The sequence below is a fragment of the Pelodiscus sinensis genome, chromosome 10 (assembly GCF_052426305.1).
Source record: "Pelodiscus sinensis isolate ZL-2025 chromosome 10, ASM5242630v1, whole genome shotgun sequence".
Taxonomy (NCBI): domain Eukaryota; kingdom Metazoa; phylum Chordata; order Testudines; family Trionychidae; genus Pelodiscus; species Pelodiscus sinensis.
This window is the reverse complement of record NC_143061.1, coordinates 23,314,518-23,339,536: the sequence shown is the minus strand read 5'-3', so window position 1 is coordinate 23,339,536 and position 25,019 is coordinate 23,314,518. Positions and strand designations below refer to the sequence as shown.

The window sequence follows — 25,019 nt, the reverse complement described above, 5'->3', positions numbered from 1 at the left end:
TATGTTTTTGCACCAAAACTTTTCCTTTGATAGCTCAATTAAGATGAGGGAAAGATTTCTAGTAAAAAATAACAGGAAAAACGTATTTCCCCCTTAATTACTTTTAGCAGAATTCTGTGCCAAAAAAATAAAAAATCCTCATGCAAAATTCTGTGTGTCAAAACACTACAGAATCATACCAGTTTCAAATTATTTTAGTAATTTATTTCAAATAGCTATCAGCAACTACATAACAATGCAAAGAAAAATTCCTCCAGAAGTAGAGTTAAGGAAACTCCTACAACAGTTCCTGTTTCTCTATCCCATCCCTCAAGAGTCCAGCTGCAGGGCCAAACACCCACGCCCACTTCCCTCAAAGAGCAGCAGTAGGATGCCCTCCAGACCAGGCGCTTGCATCCCCTACCCTCAGAGCCCAGCTGTAGGATGCCATCTAGCTCCCTCATACTCACATACCCCATTTCCTCCAGACCACAGTAGCAGGCCTCCAGCCCAAAAACTCACACCCTCTTCTCCCCAAAGCCCCAGGTGGTCAGCTGCTCCCAGCTCAGACACTAACATCCATTCCCTCCCAGAGCCCAAAGATCAAGAGAACCAAACAGCCTGATTCTGAGTGCAAGGCTTGTGTGGAGATTCCTGCACACCACCTCTTTCCTTAGGGCATGCTGAAAACTGCAGCTGCAGCAAAGTTGGAAACCCTCCAGCTCCCTCCCACTTCCCCTGGCACTATCATCTTGGTGAATTATGCTTTGCCACAACTATCAGCTCCTTAGTAGTGGCCAGCAGCTCTGTAGCCCTTATTTTTCAGGAAGAAAAGGACATTCTGTGCAAAAAAACAAAAACAAACCCCACCCCACACAAAATATTTTCTGCACAAATTTTGCATACGCAGTGGCACAGAATTCTTGCAGGTATAAACTTCATGCCATGGTTGTGAAGTATATGTGAGCAGGCCCCCCCTCAGCAGTACACAGCTCTACTGAATTAAATGGAGGAGCATCAAAGAGATACAACTGGCCAGTATATGGCAGAATTGGATTCAAATCTCTAAGGGATAAAAAAAGGAAACAAAAATCATAACATCCAAAACATACAATCTGCTATTTTGGATCAGCCACAGGGTCCATCCTGTCTAGCATCCTTGCCCTGACAGAGACCAGAACCAGATGCTTAAGAAAGTTTAAGAACCTGCAGTACACAGTTGTGAGATAACCTGAGGCTACACAGAGGCATGGGTGAGACTGAACAATTACAGATTGGTTTAAACCCTGAAGTTTAATATCCCCTTCCAAAAAATTCAGATATATTTTGCTATAATTGATAATTGTTATAACTCTTTATATCCATACAGATATGCACATATTCAAATCAATTCAATATGAACTACAAACTGAGAACACTGTACTAATGATATCATACAATAAGGATCACATAACTTGACCCTATATAAAAAGGGATATAATTAATGTTTTTAATCACAATCTAATCTCAGAAGTAATTACAAAAATGTACTTATTTTATAAAAACAATCCATTTTTAAAATCAGTAAAATTTTGCAACATTTTAATTTGATTTTATTACACATTATGTTAGCAAATAATATGGAATTTAAGAGGGGCAGAAGCAATTTTTACTGGGTATTTATAAGATACACATATTTTGAAGAACACTTACCATCAGAGCTTGTCAATACAAAACTCTCAGCTTGAGATTGCTTCTTTCCACCTACAGTTTTGGGAAACCAGTGAAGATCTAAGGGGTAGATATCATCAGGAAGCTTCACTACTTGAGTTGTCTCACTAGTTAACAAGTTCCATTTCATGATGTGGTGATCATCACTGCATGAATATAGCTCATCAGCTGTAGTCCAACCCACACAGCTAACCAATTCTTTATGTGTAACTGAATTAAGGAAGTCTTGAATTGTGGTTACTGAAAGTAATCTTAGACTACATCTCTTCTCTCAGTATTTCAAAATTAAAGGAAAAAGTACTTCAAATTCTTTAATTTTGGCTATGTAAAGAAACTGATCTACATGCAGAAGTTACTTTTCTTTCTGTAAGATCTTTACATTGCATTACTTTTCTTTGTGTCAAGAAGCAACAGAAAGTTAGAAGAAAATAATTAAAAAAGGAATTTAACAGAGTGTGACTTTGAAAGTATTATGTCTAATTTAACAATACATCAATTAAACACAGATAAAAGCTTAGGCTCCACCAACAGGAGGGCCTCGGTGTCAAAATACCTAAGGGTATGTCTACACAGCAGTGTTATTTTGGAATAACTAACGTTACTCCAAAATAACATAGTCCACATCTACACAGTAAGCCATTATTTTGACATAATATTTTGACAAAATGTCGAGCTAGAGAATTTCTTACTCCAACCCCATAACCCTCATTTTACAAGGAGTAAGGGAAGTCGAAGGAAGAGTGTTCTCTCTTGGAATTCCTGATGCATAGACAGCACCAAAAGCTGAAATAAGCTATTTCGACTTAAGCTATGCAATTGATGTAGCTCAAGTTGCATAGCTTATTTTGGCTTTAGCCCTGCTGTGTTGACCTGCCCAAAGTCAAAACCACATTTAACCAGATTGTGGTTTTTATTATAGCAGTGTCAAATGAATCTCCACTGCTTGTGAAAGAGTTACAGGGTTGTAGTAATAAGGAAGTATACACTTCTTGGTGCTCTTGTTTTAGTCTTATTGCACACAAATTGATATACGAATGCAATTATTTACCACAAAAGAAAATCTTGCAACATTTAATCCGCTAAAAGAAGCCGCAGGGGTATGTGAAGGGACAATTAAAAAGCTTTCCTGCAACATCTTGACACTTTGTAGAAGATGTTGAACACCCTAGATTCCAACAAAAGTTACTGAAAATGGAAGATACCAAGAACTCTACTTGAGGTGCTCAACAACTTGCAGTACTGGGCCTTTACAGTTTTGCAGAAAACAGTAACAATCTTTAAAAAATTAAGTCTCCAGAATTTGTAAAGTAATTTTGCACCGTCTTTACAATCACATCACATAAATTGCAGCAAGGGAGGTTTAGGTTGGACATTTGGAAAAACTTCCTAACGGTCACGGTGGTTAAACATTGAAATGAATTGCCTAGTGCAGTGTTTCTTAAACTTTTTAAGACTGAGGAACACCAAACAATTTTTTTTTAAATGAGGAACACCAAAATCTTTTGGTGAACACAGTTTAAGAAACACTGGCCTAGAGGGATCGTTGAATCTCCATCACTAGAGATCTTTAAGAGCAGGTTAGACAGACACCTGTCAGGGATGATCTAGACAGTATTTGGTCCTGCGGTGAGAGCAGGGGACTGGACTTGATGACTTCTTGAGGTCCCCTCCTGTTCTAGGAGTCTATGATTTTACTAGAAAATGATTAACATAATACTATTTTACAAAGAATGCAGTGTAAAACGAATATTTTATTTTGAGACAAAGGATATGTTTTGGTTCCTTTAAGAGTGATGTCTTCAGCCTCATTCTTTCTAAAGGTCTTGGTTCTGCTAGTCCAGATGAAACATTAAAAAGAATAAAAGATGGTTTCTTTCACTGGTTAGTTTTCAGCTGTAAAGATTTTTAAAAAATGTTATGAGTAACAACCATTAAAAAGGAAAATATCAAAATATCCACAATAAAATGTATAAAAGCAATTAACATCATACATGTGTTCTAGAGAATGCCAGCAATACAATTCACACAAAGTCCTCAACTAGGCATAGGTGAGCAATATAAGTGATGGTGTTCACAAAAGGACAGCTATAGGCAATAGGTTTGGTGGTAATTCTTGACTACTTGGGGGCATTGATTAATGTTCATGTCGCATGCCTCACTAGTACTCTAATTTGGGGAAGAAAAGCTAATGATCCAAACTAGTGGACCAAATTCAGTGATGAATCTTGATCACATGCCAGCTGAGGCAAGTTGAACTTAAGACACCATAGCTAGTCATTGTCATGTTCATACAAATATGTATGCACCTTTCCATGGGCAGTACAGAACAACAAAAAAATCTATCACTGGAATAAACTGGCAGACTAATAAAGAAAATGATTTAAGCCTCTCTCGCTCCGATATAATTATTAAATTGCATATTTGACCAAAACTTCAGCTGGTTTAAATAAACAGTGTCTATACTGACTTTAACTGGGTTATGTTTATTTACAACAACTGATGATCTGGTCCAAAATACGCACATATTGCATATGCTTAAAATACAATATGCTTCTAAATATAGGATTTCTTCCATGCTATGCACCTGCTTAAGAGAATTATGTTCAGAATTATGCAATGGGTACCACAGTGGGCAGGGACAACATTGGCAGGAGAAAATGCTATGTGCATCTACAGTGTGGAAAGGGAGATAATTAAAGTGAACATACTAAGCCATTTAAAGAACAAGTGATACTAGAACTGCTTAACTGTAATAATTTATGTTGAAATTGTGCAACCTTAGAGAATACTCTGACATTAGGCTTGCAGAATCATCTTTATGAATGGTCTGGAATCACAAACCACCTAAATGCAAGAAAAATCAGAGAGAGAAACCAGAGTATAAAGATATCATGCCTTGTCAATACAGGGTAAGGATAATTGCTGCTAATACTTCCTGAAAGCTTCCCACTAAGATCTTGTTTTCAGTTGCTTACAACTTGCCAAACTTTAACTATACCGACTAAAGCCATGGTGTCCAACACTCTAGTCACTAGCCACGTGTGGCTATTTGGCCGGTTGAGTGTAGCTAGTTCGCTATAGCTATAGCCACTATAGCGGCTACTGTTTCAGAACTGATTGGACACTAAGGGACTAAAATTTTCCATCCTAGGTATCTGCCTCAGATTTTTTTTTTAAATAAAGTTTTAATTAGAACCATTTAGCCATTTCCAAGAATGAAACTATGAGATAAATGTTATTTTGTCCACGTTTAAAATAATACTACAAATGTTTTGTCTAGAAGCTCTATTACCTCTATGCTTTCAGGCAAGGATTTGACATTTGGGTGGATAAGGTATTTCCTTGGTGTCAGGGATGTGACATTTGCCACCCTCATGAAAATTTACCCAAGTCTGATCAAGTTATGAACCTCAAAACTGTTGCACAAGCTCAGTAGACATTTGTTTGAGTATGGCACAAACTCCAAAGCTTGTCTCTCTCACTGACATAAGTTGGTCCAATAAAAGATGTTCTCACCCACCTTTTCTTTTTAAAAAAGATGTTAGTTATCATAAAACCCACAAATGGTACTATGCACATTTATTCATTAGGAACTGGACTGAGACCAGTGTTCCCTATGTGTTTGTGTGACTGCTCAGGAGAAATTCAAATGTTACCTAGCTGGTTAGCAAGAGTGCTCACAGCTGGCTTTTGTTTCTACTGGTTGTGTACATGCCTCGATGCACATACAATTATTCTGTACCAGGCTGGAAAAAAAAAAATCACATGTGGATGGGAAAAAAATTAAAGGGCATGTTGATTGAGACCACCAAAAACTTTCAGAGGGCAGTGTATAGTATTTAGATACCACTGTTAGTCACTACAACTTTGAATTTAACCCAGACACAAGCAAACGTTAAGTACAATGAACAATAAAAGATATCTTAAAGGCTTGAGGCTTTTGGCTCAGAGAAGGAGGATGTATCTTTTCTTTCCTCTAACACTGTAAAGCAAGGATGAAGAGGATTTTAATGGAAGGGGAGGAATGGGCTTGAATTCTCTTCTCATCAGCAACACTATCTGAAGGTGTCTGATAAAAAGATCATCATAGAAACAGTTAATAATAGTGCCTGACAGCATTAGGGTGTCTCACCACTTAGATGAAGAGACAGCAAGGAGCCCAGTGGCAATTTAAAGTCTAACAGATTTATTTGGCCACAAAAGCTTATGCATGAAGAAATGTGTTCACTGGTCCCCAATGCGGTGCCCGCAGGCGCCATGGCGCCCACAAGGGCATTTATGTGCGCCTGTCGAGTGACCAGGGCCTGCCCAAGCCATTCTTGCACCTCCAGGTGCGCGGCGCATGGGCGGCCCCCACCCCGGGCACGCGGCAGTCCCAAAAGATTGGGGACCACTGTGTTAATCTTTAAGACGCCATAGAACGTATCACTGTTTTTGCAGTCACATACGAATGCAGCTTCCCCTCTATGTTGAAAGTAATAGAGAGGTAGTTGTGTTAGTCTGATCTTTCCTTTAGCTTCCCGCTGATACGTAAATGAATGTGCTAGTTCATATCTGTATACTGCTGTTTTAGGTGGCCCATTTGCAGAAGCAGGAAGTTAGCACTTCATTAATTCAGATTATTTTTCATTCAGGTGGTATTCTTTATAATCATAAAATCTAAAAATTACCTACTGTAGGCTTTTTTAATGTCCAAATAACACTTTTCTGTCTACAGAGACCAAGTCTTAATATAGCCAGGGTCAAAATTTAGAATGTGAGCATGATTTGAAGCCTCCAATTAATGAATAGAATAGTTTTATACCCTCTCCCCTTAGTGACAAAGGATTCTGTCTAGTGAGATTTTGCAATATCATGACAAACTAATTTAAATCCTAATCCCATTAGGTACTTGGAGCGGAGAGGACTCAGTAGAAGGTGCCTCTCCGAATTGGCTCCTTAAACCGTCTCATCTTTGTGCAGCCTGGTATTTTAGGTCTAAATATGTGATAGATCTCTAAATACACAAAAAGTCACCATACATTCACAATGTATTTTATCAAACCCTAATTTTTTTAAGACTGCCATATTTAATTTTCTCTCTAAATAATCAAGCAAGGAAGTTTGTGTTACGCAAATGGTATGTCTGTGATTGCATTTGAATTATAGGACAATAGACATTGTGGATGTAAGCGACTAGTTGACTACCTGATAAGCATATGGTCACTTCCCCGCACCCTTGCTGCTTCTATTAGAGAGGCATCAGGGGTGGGGAAGGTGAAAGAAGAAGGGGGGGAGGAAGAGCACAGGAGGCAGAGGCAGAGGCAGAGCTGATTCCCAGCTTGCTCCTAGTCCCCCTTGCTGCACCTCTGCTTTTTAAATGTATTAAGAGCCCAGCAGCTTTTAATACATTTAAAAGGCAAAGCCGCAGTACGGCTCTGCAGTTTTTCTCCTTATTGACTAGTCAATGGAATTTCCACTGACTACTTGACTAGCTGATTACCCACAAGTTAACATTACCCTAATAGACATTAATAATTATGAAAGAATGTTGCTTTAACTAGTCCTTTTTTTGGTATTTGTAAGATTTTTCATTTGAGTATCCTGAACTAAGGATGTAAAACCCCATTTATGTTTAACCAGTTAACCAATTAAATGAGCATGGGTGGGGCTGCTCCAGATGGGCTGGGGCAACCCCCACCAGTTAACTGTAATCATTTAACATCCCTATCCTAAACTCTAACAATGTTTTTGTTATTAAAAAGAAACTTATTAATAGCAACAATTGTTCAGAGAGATACCAGCAATATTTTATCCACCGTTGGCCCCACTACAGAGCTCAGTGTTTTACATGCTTTCCCCCACAGTCCTGCCTCCTGCACAACTTCATTTCATTATGCCCCAGGCAGAGTCCTGTACCTATAATAACCCACATAAACCCCCTTACATAGCTCCTTAATCCCACTCTTCAACATATTCCATGTTCCACATTACACTAGATTTACCCAGCCTTTTTCAGGTCCTGAAAAGCCAGTTTCCTCCCCCAGCACTGTCTCCACAGTAAGTGGGAGGGGGCGGAAAGAGGCAAAAGTCAGGGACCTGGAGTGAGCCGGAACTGCTGAGTCCTGGCTTGCACCAGGTTCTGCACCTACCCCCTTGTGGTTCTGCCTTTTAAATGTAGTAAGAGCAGACTACAGTGGCCACTGCTTTAGAACTGGTTTGACACCACGGGAGAGAGATCAGCAATTCTACCGTTCCCTTCCTTCAAGGCAGGCTGTGGGGGATCGCGTAACACAAACTAGGATAAACTGTTCCCTTAGCTCTTTCTTGGCGAGGCTCCTCCCTCCCAGTTTCCCCATAGAAGTTATGGGCTGCCTCTCCAGTCCGTTGCATTACAAGGTTAGAGGGCTTCTCCTTCCACTTTCCCAGGACAGGGTATAAATGCTGGAATTAAGGGTAATGCTATATCTCCTTGAAGTAGCTTTCGTTTTATACGGAATTTAGTTTGTTTCAATAGCTTTCAGCAGCCCCACTATAAAGATTGTTCCTGTGTCGCTGGTGCTCCGGCTAATAGTCACTCCCAGCCCAGTTAAAGGGAGAGCTGGAAGGGCTTCCCCCTCTTATCAATTTACCTGTCCAATGAAGCTGGTCCGTCTAAGGGGTCTAAATCCGGTTGGGAGAGCGGAGGGCGTGGAGAACCCTCTCCAGAGCAGGATCCTGTCGCTGGTGCTCCGGCTAGTAGTCACTCCCAGCCGTAGGCAGCTCCCAGCCCCTCACGGATTTGACAAACTTCCTCCTCCCCAGTTCAGGCTGACCAAGAACTCCTGACGCGGGGGGGAGGGAATGAGGGAACTCAACGAGACCACTTACTAGTCTCACTCCTCTCCGCGCTGCTAGCCACTCCCGCAGAGAAGCTGCGCTGTCTCTATAGCGACTTCCCGCGACATTCCTGCGCGTATCCCCGCGCGAGACTTCCGTACTTCCCCCCTCCACCTAACGGACCCTCCCAAACCAGGTGACAAGTCGCTGACGTCACCGCACCCGTCTGTTAATATCTTTTAAAAATATTAAATGTTCTTTGTTAGTTTTTTTAAATCTTGTTAAATTTCGTCCGCTATCGCCTCAGGCAGTTACTAAGCAACCGAGCTCCTCCCGTTAATCCATCGTCTGATTTAAATTTGTAGGATTTTTCCCCGTTTAGGCACCTTTCAATAACGGTCTTTTAGTTTGCTTTAAATTAAAAAAAATACCAAAACAATGTAAATGGTTTTATTCTATTAGTACCCTGCTCCGCGCAATAACGGAAAACAATATGGCGCCGGAGGACTTTTTTCCTCCTTTCAAACCTGTGGGAGGCCGAGGGCCGTCCCCCTCTGTACCCAGCATGCTTCGCGCGTTTCTAACGAATTTCGGTTCGAGTTTAGCGTTTGGGCGCCATTTTCGAGTGTAGAAGCCGCCAAGCTGCAGCAGGCAAGAGCCGCACTCTCCAGAGCCAGCGTCATCCGAAATCTTGGCGGGGTAGCTGGCCGCCTGCTCCGCGTCCCAGGTACTAGCTCTGCCCGCTGACAGGACTGCGAGGCTTGGGGCGGCTCGACCAGCAGCGCTTCCAGCAAAGTACCTAATAATTTGGGGACAGGTGGAGCTGGGGGGCTCGCTTCCCTGTAACTGGAGCTGGGGAACCTCCCTATGGAGCCTGCCAGGGGGAAAGCTGTAGATTTCCTACGTAAGCTGCCTTGGCGGGAGCAGGGGCGGTGGTCTTAATTTCCCCCTCCGTTTCTTTTCCATTCCCCCCCACCCCTTCGGGAGAGCGAAAGACGGCGGCTCCTTTTCCCACTTCTGTAACCTGCAGCCCCGCGGGGTGGGGCGACTGTCGTACCACCCCATTGTAATTTGCCCTGCCCGAGGACTCCTCACCGTATAGAAGAGATGTGATTCTGGCCCCCGGGCGGCGACCTCTCCACCAGGATTATATCTAGCAAATCATGGGGGGGTTCACTGCAATCTATGGAACAGAGTGGATTCCCCGTTGTATCCTTATGTACCTATGGGGACCTATTCATCAGATACCAGTCACTGGAAGGGGCACAGTAACAAGTTTGTGATATAGTTTCTTGAGAACTTCAGAGGCCTGGTTTTTAAACTGTCTTTAGACTAAGGACTTGTTTATAATTTTATTTTCAACTATACTCTGGGGAAACTCCTATAGATTCAGAACAAGGGGCTGTGGGGAGCTTAGGATGACTGGTTGATTTCAAAACAATTCTCAGGGAGATGTACAGCACAGTCTCTTCTCGCTGACATCAGTTATTGCCCTGAAATTGAATCTCTTCCAAATGGGGAGTCGTCTTTAAAATTCCCTGTCGAAGTGAGACTTACACTTAATTGCAGGTCATTAAGTGTTGCTTTTAAGAAACACATTTTTTATTTTTTTTAAATGTCAGGGCTTTGGGTTTGAGCATAAATACTTATTAGATTATCAGGGAGTAACTAGTTAGTTATTCATGTTTGGCAAGATGATCCAGATTAAGATGCTGGGGAACTCAGATTTAAAAGATTATTACAGTTATGTTGTAAATTACTCTCAATCTATTTTCAATATTTTTGTATGTTTATGCTATTCAATTTCAATAAGTGTAAAAACATCTGTAGAATTTATTATAAAAAATGGAGGTAGCATATACTCAAATTGCCTTAAAATGAATTCATCTTCTATCTTTACACTTCTTCATGGGATCCCCTTTCTCCATCCCAAATGAAAGACTCGGGGTGGGGGATGGACTGAAAATGTCAAATGATTGTCACCCATTATAAGATGACTTTCCAACCATGTCATAAACTTTCTTGCCTGCTTTTTTCCAAGCTAAATCCACCACTTGCTGTGATAGAGTAATTTAGACTTTGGGGGAGAATATTTTACTACTTCAGGTTTCTTGGTTTTCATCTTTCTCCTGAACTACCTTTTATTCTTGGGGGCGGGGGGTGGCACCTGCCAATATGTTCTGTGATGGACTTTTTTACTGTTGTTTTTCTTGATCAAGCATTAACATCAAATCTGTTTGATATTTAATTTGCTTTTCATTTGGTGTGCTGCTTTTAAGTGTGAGCATTTAGCTGCATTTCTAGCAGACAAACATTTCAGTATGTCCTTTGGACTAGAGACTGTCTATACATTGGAAATAGTATTTCAATATTATTAGATAGGGTTACTGAAAATTCTTGGTAGAAAATCTTTAGGAGGGATGTGTATACTATAAAATATGTACTTCAAGTATATATATCTGCGTGGCCTGTTCATTCAGTGTTTATTTCTGAAATAACACCTGTCATAATTTTTCTTTATTTGAATTTATATGTTATGTTTTCATGTTGCCACATCAGAATGTGGATATCAGTAGATGGATGTCCTTACTTAAATAAGTCAGGGCGATAAAGCTAACTTTTAAAGGAACTTTAAAATAATGGTAACTAAGCTGTTTTTTAGTTTTTGTTTGAAATCCTGAGTATTTTTGAAATTCATTTGGATTTTAGCTTCTTAGTAGTCATTTGGAGACACATGCACAGTCATAGCCCTTAACGGGTGATACGCCCAGCACTTGGGTCATGGGGTTTTTCTTGTTTGTGTTAGCAAAGGAGACATATCCCTTGGGTAGTTTGATTGCTTGGAATCGGAGGGGAACGGCCAGCAGAAAGCATGCCAAGCAAGAGCACCAAAACCTCCACTGCAGCCCGTCAAAAAGGGAAAGAACCCTTGGAGGAACCCACCAGTGATATGGAAGTGGGAAAAGAAGCTGACACAAGCCTCAGTGAAGCATCTCAGCAAGGTAAGTGTTGATATGATTCTGATGTACCCTGCATATAAATCTAGTGATGATGTGTCTTGATAGGAGCTTGCTGAACTTAGGGCTGCTGCAGTTCAGATTCAGCTTCTTTCTAGGAAGGGATATTGTAATTTTATTTTGACAAATTTAATTTAAATTTGATTTTAAAACTGCAAATATGGTTTTGAAAGAGTTAAGGAGTTTGCATTGGTGCTTTAGTTTAGGTAAAAATGCTGTTGTAGCAATGTTTCTTCCAACTAAGCCTAGATTTCATATTCTTACTACATTGTCTTACAATTGTGATAGCAGGATTATTTTAGCTACATGAAATCCCATATTGTGGGATTTATCTGGGGTTAGAGTATGTGGCAACTACTTTACATTCTTCAAATAATGACTTTTAAGCAATTATACCCTACATAAAATTTGTTAGTTGATTTTCTGCTGGAAATATCTGTTTACAAAAAAAACCTTTCAGGTAGCCATGTATGTGATGTTATTTTAGTAACATGTTTGATAAATGGTTAATATGTGGAAAGTGATGTCAATAGTTGTCTACTTAAAGAAAAAGTTGCTTTTAACAGTTGAAAAATGGTTTTACTTAAAACTATAATTGAAAACCAAGGGGCCAGTTTGTTTTCGTAACAAACTTCCTGCCTTTCAAGAATGAGTTGTGCTGTCATTACAGTTTTCAGGGCATTGTTCAGCAGTCCCCACATCTCCTCCTCCTTACAGTGTGTGTGAGCATGCCTGAAATGTGGCTGTCCAGTTATTAATTAGAAAGACTTTGTCCATTTGTAGGGATTTATAGGCTTTTTAAAATGTAACTATTGTTATTGCATCCTGCCTTGTAAAGTGTTTAGAATAAGAATTATGTAATCAAAGAGTAAACCCTACTAGTGAAGAGAATGGGGCATCATAAATATCTAAAGTAGATACTTTCTAAAAAAAATAGCTCTTTGTAAGAAAGGTGCTTTAACTCCACTTACGTTCAGTTTTAATAATTTAAAGTGAAAGTATAGATTTTTAGTTTGCTTAGAAGCAAATTTTACACTTTCTACTTGAAATAGGCATTTAGAAGGTCTCTCTCGTCATTGAGACACATAGTTTTCTTTCTTTTTATTTTGAATGACTTTAGCTGACTCAAATGGAAATGGGGAACTTGATAATCGAAGTTTAGAAGAGATTTTGAGTAGCATCTCTCCTCCCCCACCTCCAGCAATGACCAATGAAGCTGGAGCTCCTCGCCTCATGATAACTCATATTGTAAACCAGAACTTCAAATCCTACGCAGGAGAGCAAATTCTGGGACCTTTTCATAAGGTATTTTTTCTATTTCAAGCAACTTCTAAACTGAAGTAGCATTTTGTTGTGTGTCTAGTACTCCTTACAGTACTGTGAACACAATTTATCTGCAAATAACTTTATATTTTAAATATTTAATACAGAAAAGTGAGAATTGCTTTAAGGACGATACTTATATTTTATTTAAAGAATAATAAATTACTTACAGGCAAAGTTTAAGTTTTTGATACTGTGCCATGCTTGAATTAGAAGTAAACCACAACTTAAGTATATATCTTCTTTGCTTTATTTGATTTACTGAACAACGTTAAAGGGTTAAATCATAAATAAACACAAATTATGTGGTTAATTATGAACTTGTTTCTTTATAAACCATGCTTATTGGGTACAATATAGCTTTCTGAGTCTGCAGGATAAAACTTCGAAATCTGAGCTCACCGGAGGTGTGTTTTGAATAGGTTGTACTCTTTTCTCCCCCTTGGCAGTAAAAACTAAGCTTCCCAATAGTCTGCAATTTCCTGCAGTAGAAATAACAGTATTTTAAGCTGTCCACAAATGAAGTAGATGAAGCAAATTAGCTAGTGTCTATTGTAAATTTGAATGTTGTTTCTTTCTCTTATGCAGCGTTTTTCTTGTATTATTGGACCAAATGGCAGTGGAAAATCCAATGTCATTGATTCAATGCTCTTTGTATTTGGGTATCGGGCACAAAAAATCAGATCCAAAAAGCTCTCTGTGCTGATCCATAATTCTGATGAACACAAAAACATACAGAGTTGTACTGTTGAAGTTCACTTTCAAAAGATCATTGACAAGGTACGTAGTCTTCAGTTTTTAAATAAATACCATACTGAGGCTTTCCCCTTTTTTAAGGATTTGGGAATTTAACATTTTAATCTCTTTATTAAAGTGGAACTTGGGATGGAAAAACTTGCCCGTGTGATCCATTCACCTTTATGAAGTAGAATGCCTCAAACTAACTGGCTGAAAAAGTATACAATTTCAAGCAGATTTGTTTCTTTGTAGTGCTTACTTTCCACTTTGAGTAGACACAACTTTTCAGTAGAACTTCTGGATGACCAGTGTTTGCTAATACATTATTTTAAAGTTAAGAAATATATTCTACCAACAGGTCATATTAGAAATGTTCTTTTTAAAAAAAAAAAAAAAAAGACACTTTTAGGATTTCATGCAACTGATTTCATTAATACTTTATTTTATCTCTCTGAGACCAGGTAGACGTGTTCTAAATTGTAACATGCATTACACAGATTTTTTTTTTAAGATTTAAGGATTTAAAAACTAAATTTTTACACCTATCTTTCTTAGATATTTACTTCTTCAATATCAACTAACAGTAGCTTAAATTTTTCTTATAATATGCAGATGCTATTTTTACAGTACGTTATCAATTTAAGCAATCATAAGATTTTCACCCAGTAAGACTAAACATTTTCTGAAATATTAAGGATAAGAAATTGAACTGACATTTATTTCAACCAAAAGAGAAAAATAAATATTTAAGACATCTATTTTGTGTTCCTCTTTACTTAATATGGTCTTTTTATATAGTATTGTTGATTTATTGTTATGTATAGCTTTTACTTAAAGCATTCTGACATTTTTCAATAATTTTTTTCAACATTGTTCATGTAGTAATTGTCCAAAAAATGTTGTTTGGGATTATTTTGTGCATGCAATTGAAGAAATAAAAAAGGGGAGGAGTACTTGCCCTCTGATGTAAATCATAAAAAGCTTCTTGAAAGTCACAAGATTTTAGTTAATAGATTAGCAGAATATGATTCCAGGCAAGGGTATTGTAAAAACACTCTTAATGCATTTTTAGTTGAAGCACTGTTTGTCTGAATTAAACAATGTATAAATAAAAGTAAATATTTTATTTGTCTTATGTAATAGTATTCTCCAATATTTAAATTTATTGTGGCTTTCCTTTGTATCTGCATAATATCTACAAGCTAATTTCATGAAGTAAAGCAACTTGTAAATGGATTTTATTTTGGGGGGAGGGGGCTATTCCATTTTAGTGGTAGACCACTTCCTAAAATTTTATCTGATGCATGTTTCTTTAAAACTTCTTTTTTAAAAGTACAGTAAAACTGACATCAAGTTGCTTTCGGGTAAAGCAAAGATCTTTTGACCAGCTACAAAAACATTATGTATGAGACACATGACAAAAACGGACATGTTGATGTACACACTTGTTCAATATGTCTGTTTTTACTATGTCTTTGTATCTTTTATTTGTATCATAGCTTCAGAAGAACTTAGCTGAAGTAACAATTTTTTTCTAGCCCTGGTTTAAAAAAAAAAAAGCTTTACGTTAGTCAAAAATAAGACAGCAATTTGTTAAAACACTCAAGGCTTCCTAATATAAAGTTTAAAAGAAGTAGCCTCTCTGAATTTGCACAAGGTTTTTCTTTTTCAATAAGCATGGAGACTGTAGTCAGAAAATAATCTGCCATTAGATGCTAAACAGAGACTATGGTCTTTTAAAGCAGTAGCTAGGATGAGAGGAGGAAGAGGCATAAAATTAAGGCCCACTCAATTTAAACTCTATAGAGTTCTTCTATGTTGTTTTTTGGAAGCAAAAATGTTGCATGTTTAGTGATGTGTACATGCTTTGAGATTTATTATGCTTCAATAGAACTGGGAAGTAGGGTACAGTTGCCTTGTAAAAGCCTGAACATGAGGGTAAAATTGCACTTAACTATAAAATTTGAAGTAAGCTTGTGACTTAATACTAACAATTGTTTTTCTGGTTTTGTTTTTTCCTCAAAACAGGAAGGGGATGATTATGAAGTCATTCCCAACAGCAATTTCTGCGTATCTAGAACTGCCTACAGAGATAATTCTTCTGTCTATCACATCAGTGGAAAGAAGAAAACATTCAAAGATGTTGGTATTCTGCTTCGAAGCCATGGGATTGACCTGGACCATAATAGATTCTTAATTTTACAAGTAAGTCTTGTTAGTTATGAGTCTAAAAATATAACTTTTCTTGACCTCCTAACAAAGTAAATCTGTCTAGGTATTTTGAGCCTTATATTTGAGACCTTAAAGTACTCTAGCAGCACATCATGGTTTGCATGCTTTAGCAAAAATGCGAATCATTATTTGCTGCTTTGGAAATTTAAGGAAGAGAAACAGCTGAAGATACTTCTAGTCCAAAGGTTTGTGCTGCCAAGCGTGTTCCTGAAATTTGGATGAATAGAAGAATTGCTATACTTGTTCCGCCCTAGCAGCACGTAAATATTGGTGTAGTAATGTAAATCTTAACCCCAATATTATTGTGCTGCTTAAGCGTGGCAGAGATTCAGCAACTAGTTTGTCCTTTCGGTATGATGTATCAATACTGAGTTAATTCTAATGTGAAATACTGAGAGATTTGTCTATGCAGTGTAAAGTATTTGGGTACATAAATTAGCCTTGCACAATGAAGTAAGTAAAGCTTACATCAAACGCTTATCCAAGCTTTTTAAAAAATGGTTTTTTTATAGAGAATTTACCATTCCTGTAATTCTTACTTTCACTTCCTGGTTCAAAGGTGAATGGGCTGGTGTTCTACATCACCATTTAAGCCTGCAAAATCATACAGGGCTTCCCAGTTCAAAAAAATTGGATGTTTAGGTAAACCATATTTAGCTTGTCAGTTCAGTAAAATATACATGTAGAAAATGTACATAATACTCTGCTTTAAAAAAAAATAATTTTGCACGTTTACCCAAGTTTAGAAATAATCTCGTATAAAATGATTTACTTGAATGGTTCAGGAATCTGCTCTGAGACTTCATGTATGTAAATGAATTTCATAGAATAACTTAGCTGTTATAATTGAGGTATAGATTATACATCAGGTCTATCATTTTTGCCAAAGGAGTTTCCAGTTTTACCCTTCCATCACAAAACAAACTAGATAGATCACTGGGTTTGTTCAACTTCCTTTGCTTGTAGCAGTCCTTCCTATAATAACCACCTGCTAAAAGAGGGATATCTATTTGGAATCTCCATATTAGTTAGCATTTTGTCTCTCTAACTTCAGTGTTGTACTTTATAATTAGATAAGAAAAGATTTGCCCCCAGCAGGGCTGAAAATTAAACTCGAAAGATTGTATTATTTGTACTGTTATTTCTGTTGAAGTTGCTATAAGTAGGAATGGCAATAAGTAGTAAAAACTCACCTATTATACGAGTTTTCTGGACTACCAAAGTGGGAGCCACTATGTTTGAGTTCCATTATTTTCATCTGATCATGGGAATAGGGAGTGAATGTTGTATAACTGACATTAGTGGCTCTCCTCCCCCACCCTTTTTACCCTTCCCTTCTTTTCTGGCCTTGAAATACTATTGTTAACTCTGCAGGGGATTTCTGTGCAAATAGCCTTTTTGAATAAAGCAAGTCAATTTCCCTGTTCAAATGTCTCTAGAACTCTGCTTCAAATAGATACTCATTACTGAAAAGGCATGTGAATGGATAACTACCAATGGGGGACTGTGACAGTGCTGGGGATCATAGCTAAAATATTTGTGTAAATGTAAGGATTATTAGCATAACTACTTTGTTGCAAGGACGTTTTAAAATATGGCTCTCCATTTGATTGAGCACTTAAAGCAGTGATGTCCAGCACACTAGCCGCTAGCCACATTGGGCTATTTGGCTGGGTGAGTGTAGCTAGTTGGACCACAGACTTAAAATATGTATTGCTGTAATTTGAGAATTAGTAAATAACATTTCCACATAAGTGTTGCTACTTTTCTATAATAACTGAAACTGGACTTAATATATTCCTGTTTAAGATTTAAATGAAAAAAATGTTTTTCTGAATCCAGTTTCCAGTGGTGAATACCTCAAATCCTGACCAGCTAAATAGGGTATAACAAAAAGTAGTGCTCATTGTGAAGAGAGGGCCCAATTCTATTTTTAATTGCGGGATCCGTTCCAGGGTATAAGTTGGAAATATATATTACTATCCTCGTTGCTATTGATTAAAGAGTTAAGGAGTGTGGATTGAAAAGTTTATATGAAAATTAAAGGCAGAATATAACCTAATTATTATTAAGTGAACTTTTAGTTATTCATTTCCTAATTATTGGATTCAGTATTCCTCAATAGAAAAGATATCTACCTTTGGACTACTTCTATTTCTACTTAGTTTTCTTTAATAGATAACCTATATTTGAAAATGTTAGTAAGTTAAATGTGAGTGAGTTAGGATGGCTCTATCAAGTCCACTTTCCTTTGCTATTTTGAACACTCTTGAAGTACAACTTCTAAAATAGCCTTTCTGCCTCCAGTCTTCAAAGGACCCTTTCTACATTCTGTGCAATCCTATTTTGGTGGTGTAAGGGGGGGGGAGTTTTTGGGGACAGGAGGGGAGGCAGTAGGCGCAGTATGATTTACAACAAAGAGCCTTTGTCAGAAAGGTTACTCGGGTATTACATCCTCTAATATGAGCTAAAAGCTTGGTTGCAAAATTTATTCTCCTTCTAAAACTAGACTTTATAAATATATTTTGGTTTTAAACTTTTGAAAACTATTTAAAGACTAGCTTCAGTTACAATGGAATATTAGCAACATTTTACTGGGAGACAATGTTAAACTTCAGCACCATGTACTTTTGGTTTTTAATAAAGTTTACGGTTATAAAACATTAGCATTTTGGAGGTAAGCTGTTAAATTGTCCAGGTGTACCTTTCAAATGTGCCACTGGCTATCTAATACAATAGTACAGAAATGAAATGTGTCATGGTAATGCTTATAATAAAAGCATGCTAGAGTGTAGAAAAGTCCAATATCTTGCTGTTTCTTTCAGTAAAATTTTAAAATTTTAAATCTATGGTCTAAAATGGTGGTAATCTGTAAATGACAGCTAATTAACTCAAATTTTTTTCTGCATACAAACTTATAGCGTTGCCCTTGTAAGCAAGGTTTTAAAAAAATAACCTTAGTTAATGTGTCTTTCTGGACTTGCTGTTTTGGCTACAACATGCTATACTTATGGAGGCTGCACTTCTTGTTCAAGATGGTGACACTCTTCCAGATAGTGATTAGCAGTGGGATCGGAGTGCCATCTTGTTTACTTCAGTTTTTCTGGAATGATGGTGGATGTGAAGGAACTAAATAGAAGGATTTTGAGAGAACATAACTTCTCATGGATAGGCAAAGACACGTGAATGTGACCAGAAAGTGATGGGTGGGGGCACTATTAAGATTATAATTCTAATAGTTGTCTACAAGATTTCAGTTCCGTACACAATTAACTTCAGTCTCCTCTAAAAAGTGGAAAAATCCAGCCCTACAATAAATAGCTGGCAGTTAATTTCCAGAATAATCTTAATGTGCTGAACGTATCCTCTTACGCAGCTTATTTAAAATATATATTTCTAACCTTGATAGTTTTAATTCTAAGATTTTTCAAGTTATATTTAAGCATTTTTTTAAAATATATAATCCCTAAAATTCTGTTAAGACTGATTACGTCAGTGTACTAGTAAACTTTTAGCCAATTGCAAAGTACTTTTGTCTTATGGATAGACAAGATTGTGCTGTTAGCAAAAGTTTACTATATTAAAATCTCCCTTTACCTGTTGAGCCATAGAAATATTTTCGGAAATATTTTTAGTGGATTGGGGCAGTCAGTTGGTTGGGGGAGCAGTTTGCCTTCCAGTAAAGAAACAGGGTTGTTTGTTTTTCTACTTTTAGGACAAGTTTGTGAGCAGTGTGTAGGATTAATTTTACCTAATGTCTTTATAACATGTGTTTCAATCCAGATGAAAGCTTAATTCCTATATGTAAAATGCTCATAAGCAAAATGCAGATTTATTCAAGAGTGTGCTCCTGCTGTGTTTAATGTTATGCTTCATGCTGAAGTGAACCCAGTGCAGTGGGATATAATAATTGGTGCCTCTTTTATACGTTCCGTATTCTAAAATCTAATGTTGGTTAGAGGTCAGTGAATTTTCCATTAGATTTCCAAGTCTGATAAACATTTCTCAAAAAAAAAACCCGTCCGAAATATTTTATGGTTTGAGAAGTCCTACTTTTTGAAGTTTAACACATGCCTATTGTATATTGTTGGATTTAAAATCTGTGGTTCTAAAGAAAATTAAGTTGTATTCAGGCAGTGTCATCTCATATTACTTACTGAATTTGTTCAGAAACTGACTTTTCAGATTATAAAATCTTCATTTGCTTACAGTGTTACTCTTATAATTAGCAAACCTGTTTATTACTAGAAAAGTGAGTGGTTTGTGAGTTTGTATTTAAATGTCTTATTAAACATGGGTGTGGAAAGACTTTACACTTTGCATTTCCTTTAGCTAACTTTTAGAACAAGAATGAAGGATTAGTAATTCAAACTGTTCTCTTTCAGATTGATAAATCTCAAGAAAACACATTTAATTTTAAAAAAAAATCAATCTCTGACTTGGATTCCAAAACTAAAGACTCTGAGTTTGTCAAATTTAAGGAATCACGTTTAGCTCAGAGCTGAACAGGATGTTCTTGAGAGAGCTTCCAAAATTATATTCAAAATATGTGTAAATAACAGGCGAAGATAAATCTTAAATTGGAGCACTGCTAGATTATGAACACAATTATCCTATACAAAGTTCAGCTATTAGTGTAACAGGTTAATTCTGATTTTCACAGTTTGAACAAATTAGAATGTCACTGGAAGTTTTCTAATGTGCATCTGTCAGTCATTTGTACTTACATTCTCAAAATGTGTATTTCAGATAGTTTATTTACATACTGAAGCAGTTCTATAACTATCACCTATTATATTTCTTTCTCGACCCATACCCAGTAATGCTTAATCTTCTGAGGATGTACTGGCGAAAACATCCTCATAATTTCTATCAACTGAATTTTCCCTTTTGGCATATGTGAAGAAATTGCAGACTAGTAAATGAGACGTACTTGTAAGAAAGCTAAGAAAAGGCACCAACAGGATGGGACAGGGAAAATAATAAATTTGTAGGAGTTTAAATTCAGAGCAGTGAGACTTGTGTAAGAGACTCCCTTGCAACTGTGTAGGAGAGAATAAGGTAGCATTACTTTATCAGGGTTCATAGTGTGTGGGATTGAGTTCCTAGGATAGAGCTTTTTTGATTTTAAAAAAAGCATCTCAGTTAAACAGTTATGGTTAAGTGTGGCTGCCATTATAAAATTCCATTTTGAAAAAATATTCAAAGTATTTATACTTCTAGCACTAATGATTTTTCTCTCTTTCTTCACCTTACCCCTTTACTGCCCACCTGCACTTAAAAATTGAAGCAAGTTACTTTTAAGAAGCAAAGACATGGAAGCAATATCTTGCTAGTACAATCAACATCATAGTGGAAGAACAACTAGAAATAAGAAGGGAGATGAGACAGTACAAGGAGTGCACAATGTTAGCCATTAATGGTTTGCAGCTCCTTAGAGTCTTAGATTAATCTGTCATCTCAATTCATTTGTGGGAATATAGAAAATGGAATTAAATGAAAAATCTGGTATGACAGTTCTCTATGGCTATGTCTAGACTACAGGGTTTTTCGATAAAAGTGGTTTTGACAGCTGTAAACCTCATTTTACAAGGAAAAACACCTTTTTTCAAAAGAGCTATTTCGGAAAAAGGGATTCTTGACCACAAGTAGGCTTTTTCGGAAGAGTATCAAGATTGCCTGGGTGCACTCTTTTGAAACAGCGGATCGCTTTTTCAAAAACATTGTGGCTGTCTAGACAATCTCTTTCAAAAGAAGCTTTTTCGAAAGATTCTTTCGAAAAAGCTTCTTATGAAAGAATCATATAGACTAGACATACCCTAAGTGGCCAGTGTCTTTTTCAAGAATTGAAAATTATACTTGTTTGAGATTTTGCCTGGATCAGCAAAAGTCATAGGGCCAGATTCATAAGGTATCATTCGTGTCTGGTCCAGCATTTTGTGGCCTGCCAATTCTCATTACCATCTTGCCTTTTTTGCTTCAGTCCCAACCTAACTTTTATTGGCTGCTGCAAAAAGCTCCACCCAAGATTAGTAGTTATGTCATCTAAGGTTTTATGTTTGCAATACTTCTAGCTCTAGTGTGTTTCAAAATGGCAGCTGCTAAATCAGGCCAGAACAGACAATCAGAGGGAAAGACATGGAATTATGTCTGGAATTATCTGATTCAAGTATGTGTGTCACTGAACTTCTTTTTAATAAAACCTGCTCTTCTGTAAATTCAAAATATTTAATACTTCTATAAAACCTAAACTCTCTCTTTCTTTCTTTCTCTTCCCCTCTCTGTCATGTGGTTTTTTTATCCTAGCAAATCTAAAGGTTTACTAGAATTGCCTTCTGCTGTTGACTATATAAGCAATTCCTGTTTCTCTACTTCAGAGGAGCTACAAAAGGGAAAAAGTAAATCATGAGGGTTCAATTATGCAAAATACCCATTCAATCAAGAACTCCTTTTGCAGTGGATGAAATGCCTTCATGAATCAGCTGGATATAAATTTGAGGATTAATATCCCTCATCCTGACCTTGGCTCTGCTGTGATTGATATTCCAAGAGAGATGTACCACTGTGGGCTCTGCATAAAAATAGACAGCTTTATCTAAATGGCCATTTCAGATCCCTACAAGATCTGAAAGGGGAGCTACTGTTTTGATCAATCCAATTTTTCCTTTTAAGGGCAACTGAAGTCTCCCACCTTATAGTCCCTGCATTTGGTAGGTCTCTTTTTTTATATTAAGCAAACCTCCTTTTTAAAGGAATTTAAATTGAAAAATCAATATGCCTTTGCATGTGATAATGCAAACTTACCATATGAATGTCCAGCTACCAAGAAAATAATTACTTAGTTGACTTACAGTGGGTTGGCCTTGTTACTGGCATTAGTGGAGGTACTGGTTACAATGCCATAGTTAAATCTGAGTATTGAACCCGAAGAAAAATGTCACCCTATCTGTCACATATGAAGAAAAACTTTGGCCCTTATACTGATAAGTGGGTCTTAAATTATCTGAAGGTGTTTAGGCACCTAGGCCATTGTCTCTGAACTTACAGCATTTACTCAGAGTACAGAATGAATTAAGATTTTAAAAATATGTTTTAGTTTGAGTTTAAAATGTATTGAAAATAAATAATTTAAAAACTGTAATGTTTATTATTGGACCATTTTTAACTGAGTTATAGTGCCAGCACGCTCTTCATGTTTTCATATAGTTAATGCATTAAAGTCTTGTGCATATACTATACTAAAGAAATTAAGTGTAATTAAACAATATAAATTATGATTGCAGGCTAGTAGTTGGAATCAGGTCAATAGCTCAACCTATTAAATGCAATCACTGCAACAGAAGTAGTTCTATCAATCATCTTACTCCTAATCTAATTTGCATGCTGCAGTAAATTTCATATATACATTTAATAACACACAATAATTGCTGAGCAGAAAACTTTGTTGGAGTTAATTAGAGATTACATATCCCCAAATTTAATGGTTAAAAAATAAATTAATACCGTATGGATGTATCAACATCAGGTATTACAAACTCAGGACTTTACAAATTAAGGTTGAAATAAAAAATTCAAACTGAGCCATGGGAATGTGAACAAAACACTAACTACAGTATAGGGAGTTTATCGAGCTTTTATGTTGTCCAATTGGTATCCACTTAGCGACGTAGACCCGCATTGCTTACTGAAAGAAATGTGAATTGGTATCACTTTATAAAATTTGATTTATAAATTTTTATAACTTTAATTAATATTAAATTAAACAATAAAACATGACCACTATAAAAGTAAAATCAAAAGAATTAGACTAACATTTGATTAGATTGTAATCAAATGAATATAACAAGTAATCAATACTTTTACCAATTTTAAGAAGGTGGCTGTTTGGTCATATTTAGGACCATATCAAATTCAGGTCCATTCTGACCAATTTCACTGTCAGGGGATTTTATAAAAAAAACATTTCATAATTCCAGCTACTTAAATAAAAAATACACAGTATTTTAATTCTAGAGGTCCTGACCCAAAAAGCATTTGTAAGGAGGATTGTGGTACTACTACCCTTAATTCTACAATGGCTGCTGACTAGGAGCCCAGCTCCTAAGGTCAGATCCACTCCCAGCAGCAGTGCAAAAGTAAGGATGGCATAGTATGGTAGTGCCACTCTTGCTTGTGCACTGCTCCTTGTAGGGCACTCAGTGATCTGCTGTTGTTCTCCGGCAACCCAGCTCTAAGGGCAGTACAGACAGTGTCCGGGTTACGTACAAGATAGTGACTGTAGGTTTGTTCTTAAGTTGAATCTGTATGTAAGTCGGAACTGGCGTCCAGATTCAGCCGCTGCTGAAACTGACCAGCGGCTGACTACAGGAAGTCCGAGGCAGAGTTGCTCTGCCCTGAGCTTCCTGGAATCAGCCCCTGATCAATTTCAACAGGCTGAATCTGGACGCCAGTTCCAACATACATACAGATTGAACTTAAGAACCCCAGGCGTCCCCAAGTCAGCTGCTGCTGAAACTGATCAGCGTCTGATTCCAGGAAGCCCGCAGCAGAGCAACGGCTAAATCAGGACGCCTGGGGCAGAGCAGCTGGGGTGCTGCCGGGTTGGTCCAGTAGCGCCCAGAGCGTCGCTGCGGGACCAAACAGCAGCGCCCCAGCTGCTCTACCACAGGCGTCCTGAGAAAAGCCTGGTGTGCTGGGGGAGGGGGGGAGTACTAGCTGCGCGCCCTCCCCCCCCCCCCCCCCAGCAGACCAGGGAGACGCGGGCGGGGGACTGAGACGCACCGCGGTCCTGCCGCCTGGGTCCTCTGCGGCTTTGCTCCGCATCTCCCTGGTCTGCTGGTCTCCAGCAGACCAGGGAGACGGGGAGCAAAACCTCTGAGGACGCCGGCAGCGGGACAGCAGACCAGGGAGACGGGGAGCAAAGCCGCGGAGCACGCGGGCAGCGGACAGCCCAGATGCGCCGCAGCTGTCCCGCTTCCGGTGTCCTCAGAGGCTTTGCTCCCCATCTCCCTGGTCTGCTGGTCTCCAGCAGACTAGGGAGACATGGAGCAAACCCCGTTCGTAACTACGGATCCGACATAAGTCGGATCCGCGTAACTCGGGGACTGCCTGTAGTTTAGAAATAAGAGTGGCATAGAAACATAGCAACAACATCCATGCTGCTGTTGGTGGGGTTGTGGTATTTGGTCCCTGCACTTCAAGAAGACCTAATAGTGAAAGAGA

At 37.9% G+C, this 25,019-nt stretch overlaps 2 protein-coding genes across 8 annotated transcripts in view; one reads left to right on the top strand and one right to left on the bottom strand.

Moving 5' to 3' along the window:
• IFT80 (intraflagellar transport 80) overlaps window positions 1-8,937 on the bottom strand; it is a 160,310-nt gene extending 151,373 nt beyond the window's left edge. For 2 of the 5 annotated variants that reach the window (XM_089780798.1, XM_089780800.1), the window contains exons 1-3: window positions 8,301-8,937; window positions 3,464-3,582; window positions 1,672-1,895 (exon numbers count right to left, since the gene is read on the bottom strand). In XM_089780798.1, the coding sequence (XP_089636924.1) occupies window positions 1,672-1,895; window positions 3,464-3,498 (259 nt within the window). In that variant the 5' untranslated portion in view covers window positions 3,499-3,582; window positions 8,301-8,937. Of the gene's footprint in view, window positions 1-1,671; window positions 1,896-3,463; window positions 3,583-8,300 lie in introns of those variants that run through there. The other 3 variants (XM_089780799.1, XM_075937828.2, XM_075937829.2) reach the window with 3 other exon arrangements.
• Window positions 8,938-9,065: 128 nt separating this feature from the next.
• The window catches only part of SMC4 (structural maintenance of chromosomes 4), a 94,560-nt gene continuing 78,606 nt past the window's right edge, over window positions 9,066-25,019 (top strand). Inside the window, exons 1-5 of one of the 3 annotated variants that reach the window (XM_006123439.5) lie at window positions 9,066-9,214; window positions 11,294-11,489; window positions 12,625-12,809; window positions 13,416-13,607; window positions 15,594-15,770. In XM_006123439.5, coding sequence (XP_006123501.1) covers window positions 11,360-11,489; window positions 12,625-12,809; window positions 13,416-13,607; window positions 15,594-15,770 — 684 coding nt within the window. In that variant the 5' untranslated portion in view covers window positions 9,066-9,214; window positions 11,294-11,359. Of the gene's footprint in view, window positions 9,215-9,276; window positions 9,697-11,258; window positions 11,490-12,624; window positions 12,810-13,415; window positions 13,608-15,593; window positions 15,771-25,019 lie in introns of those variants that run through there. The other 2 variants (XM_075937823.1, XM_075937822.2) reach the window with 2 other exon arrangements.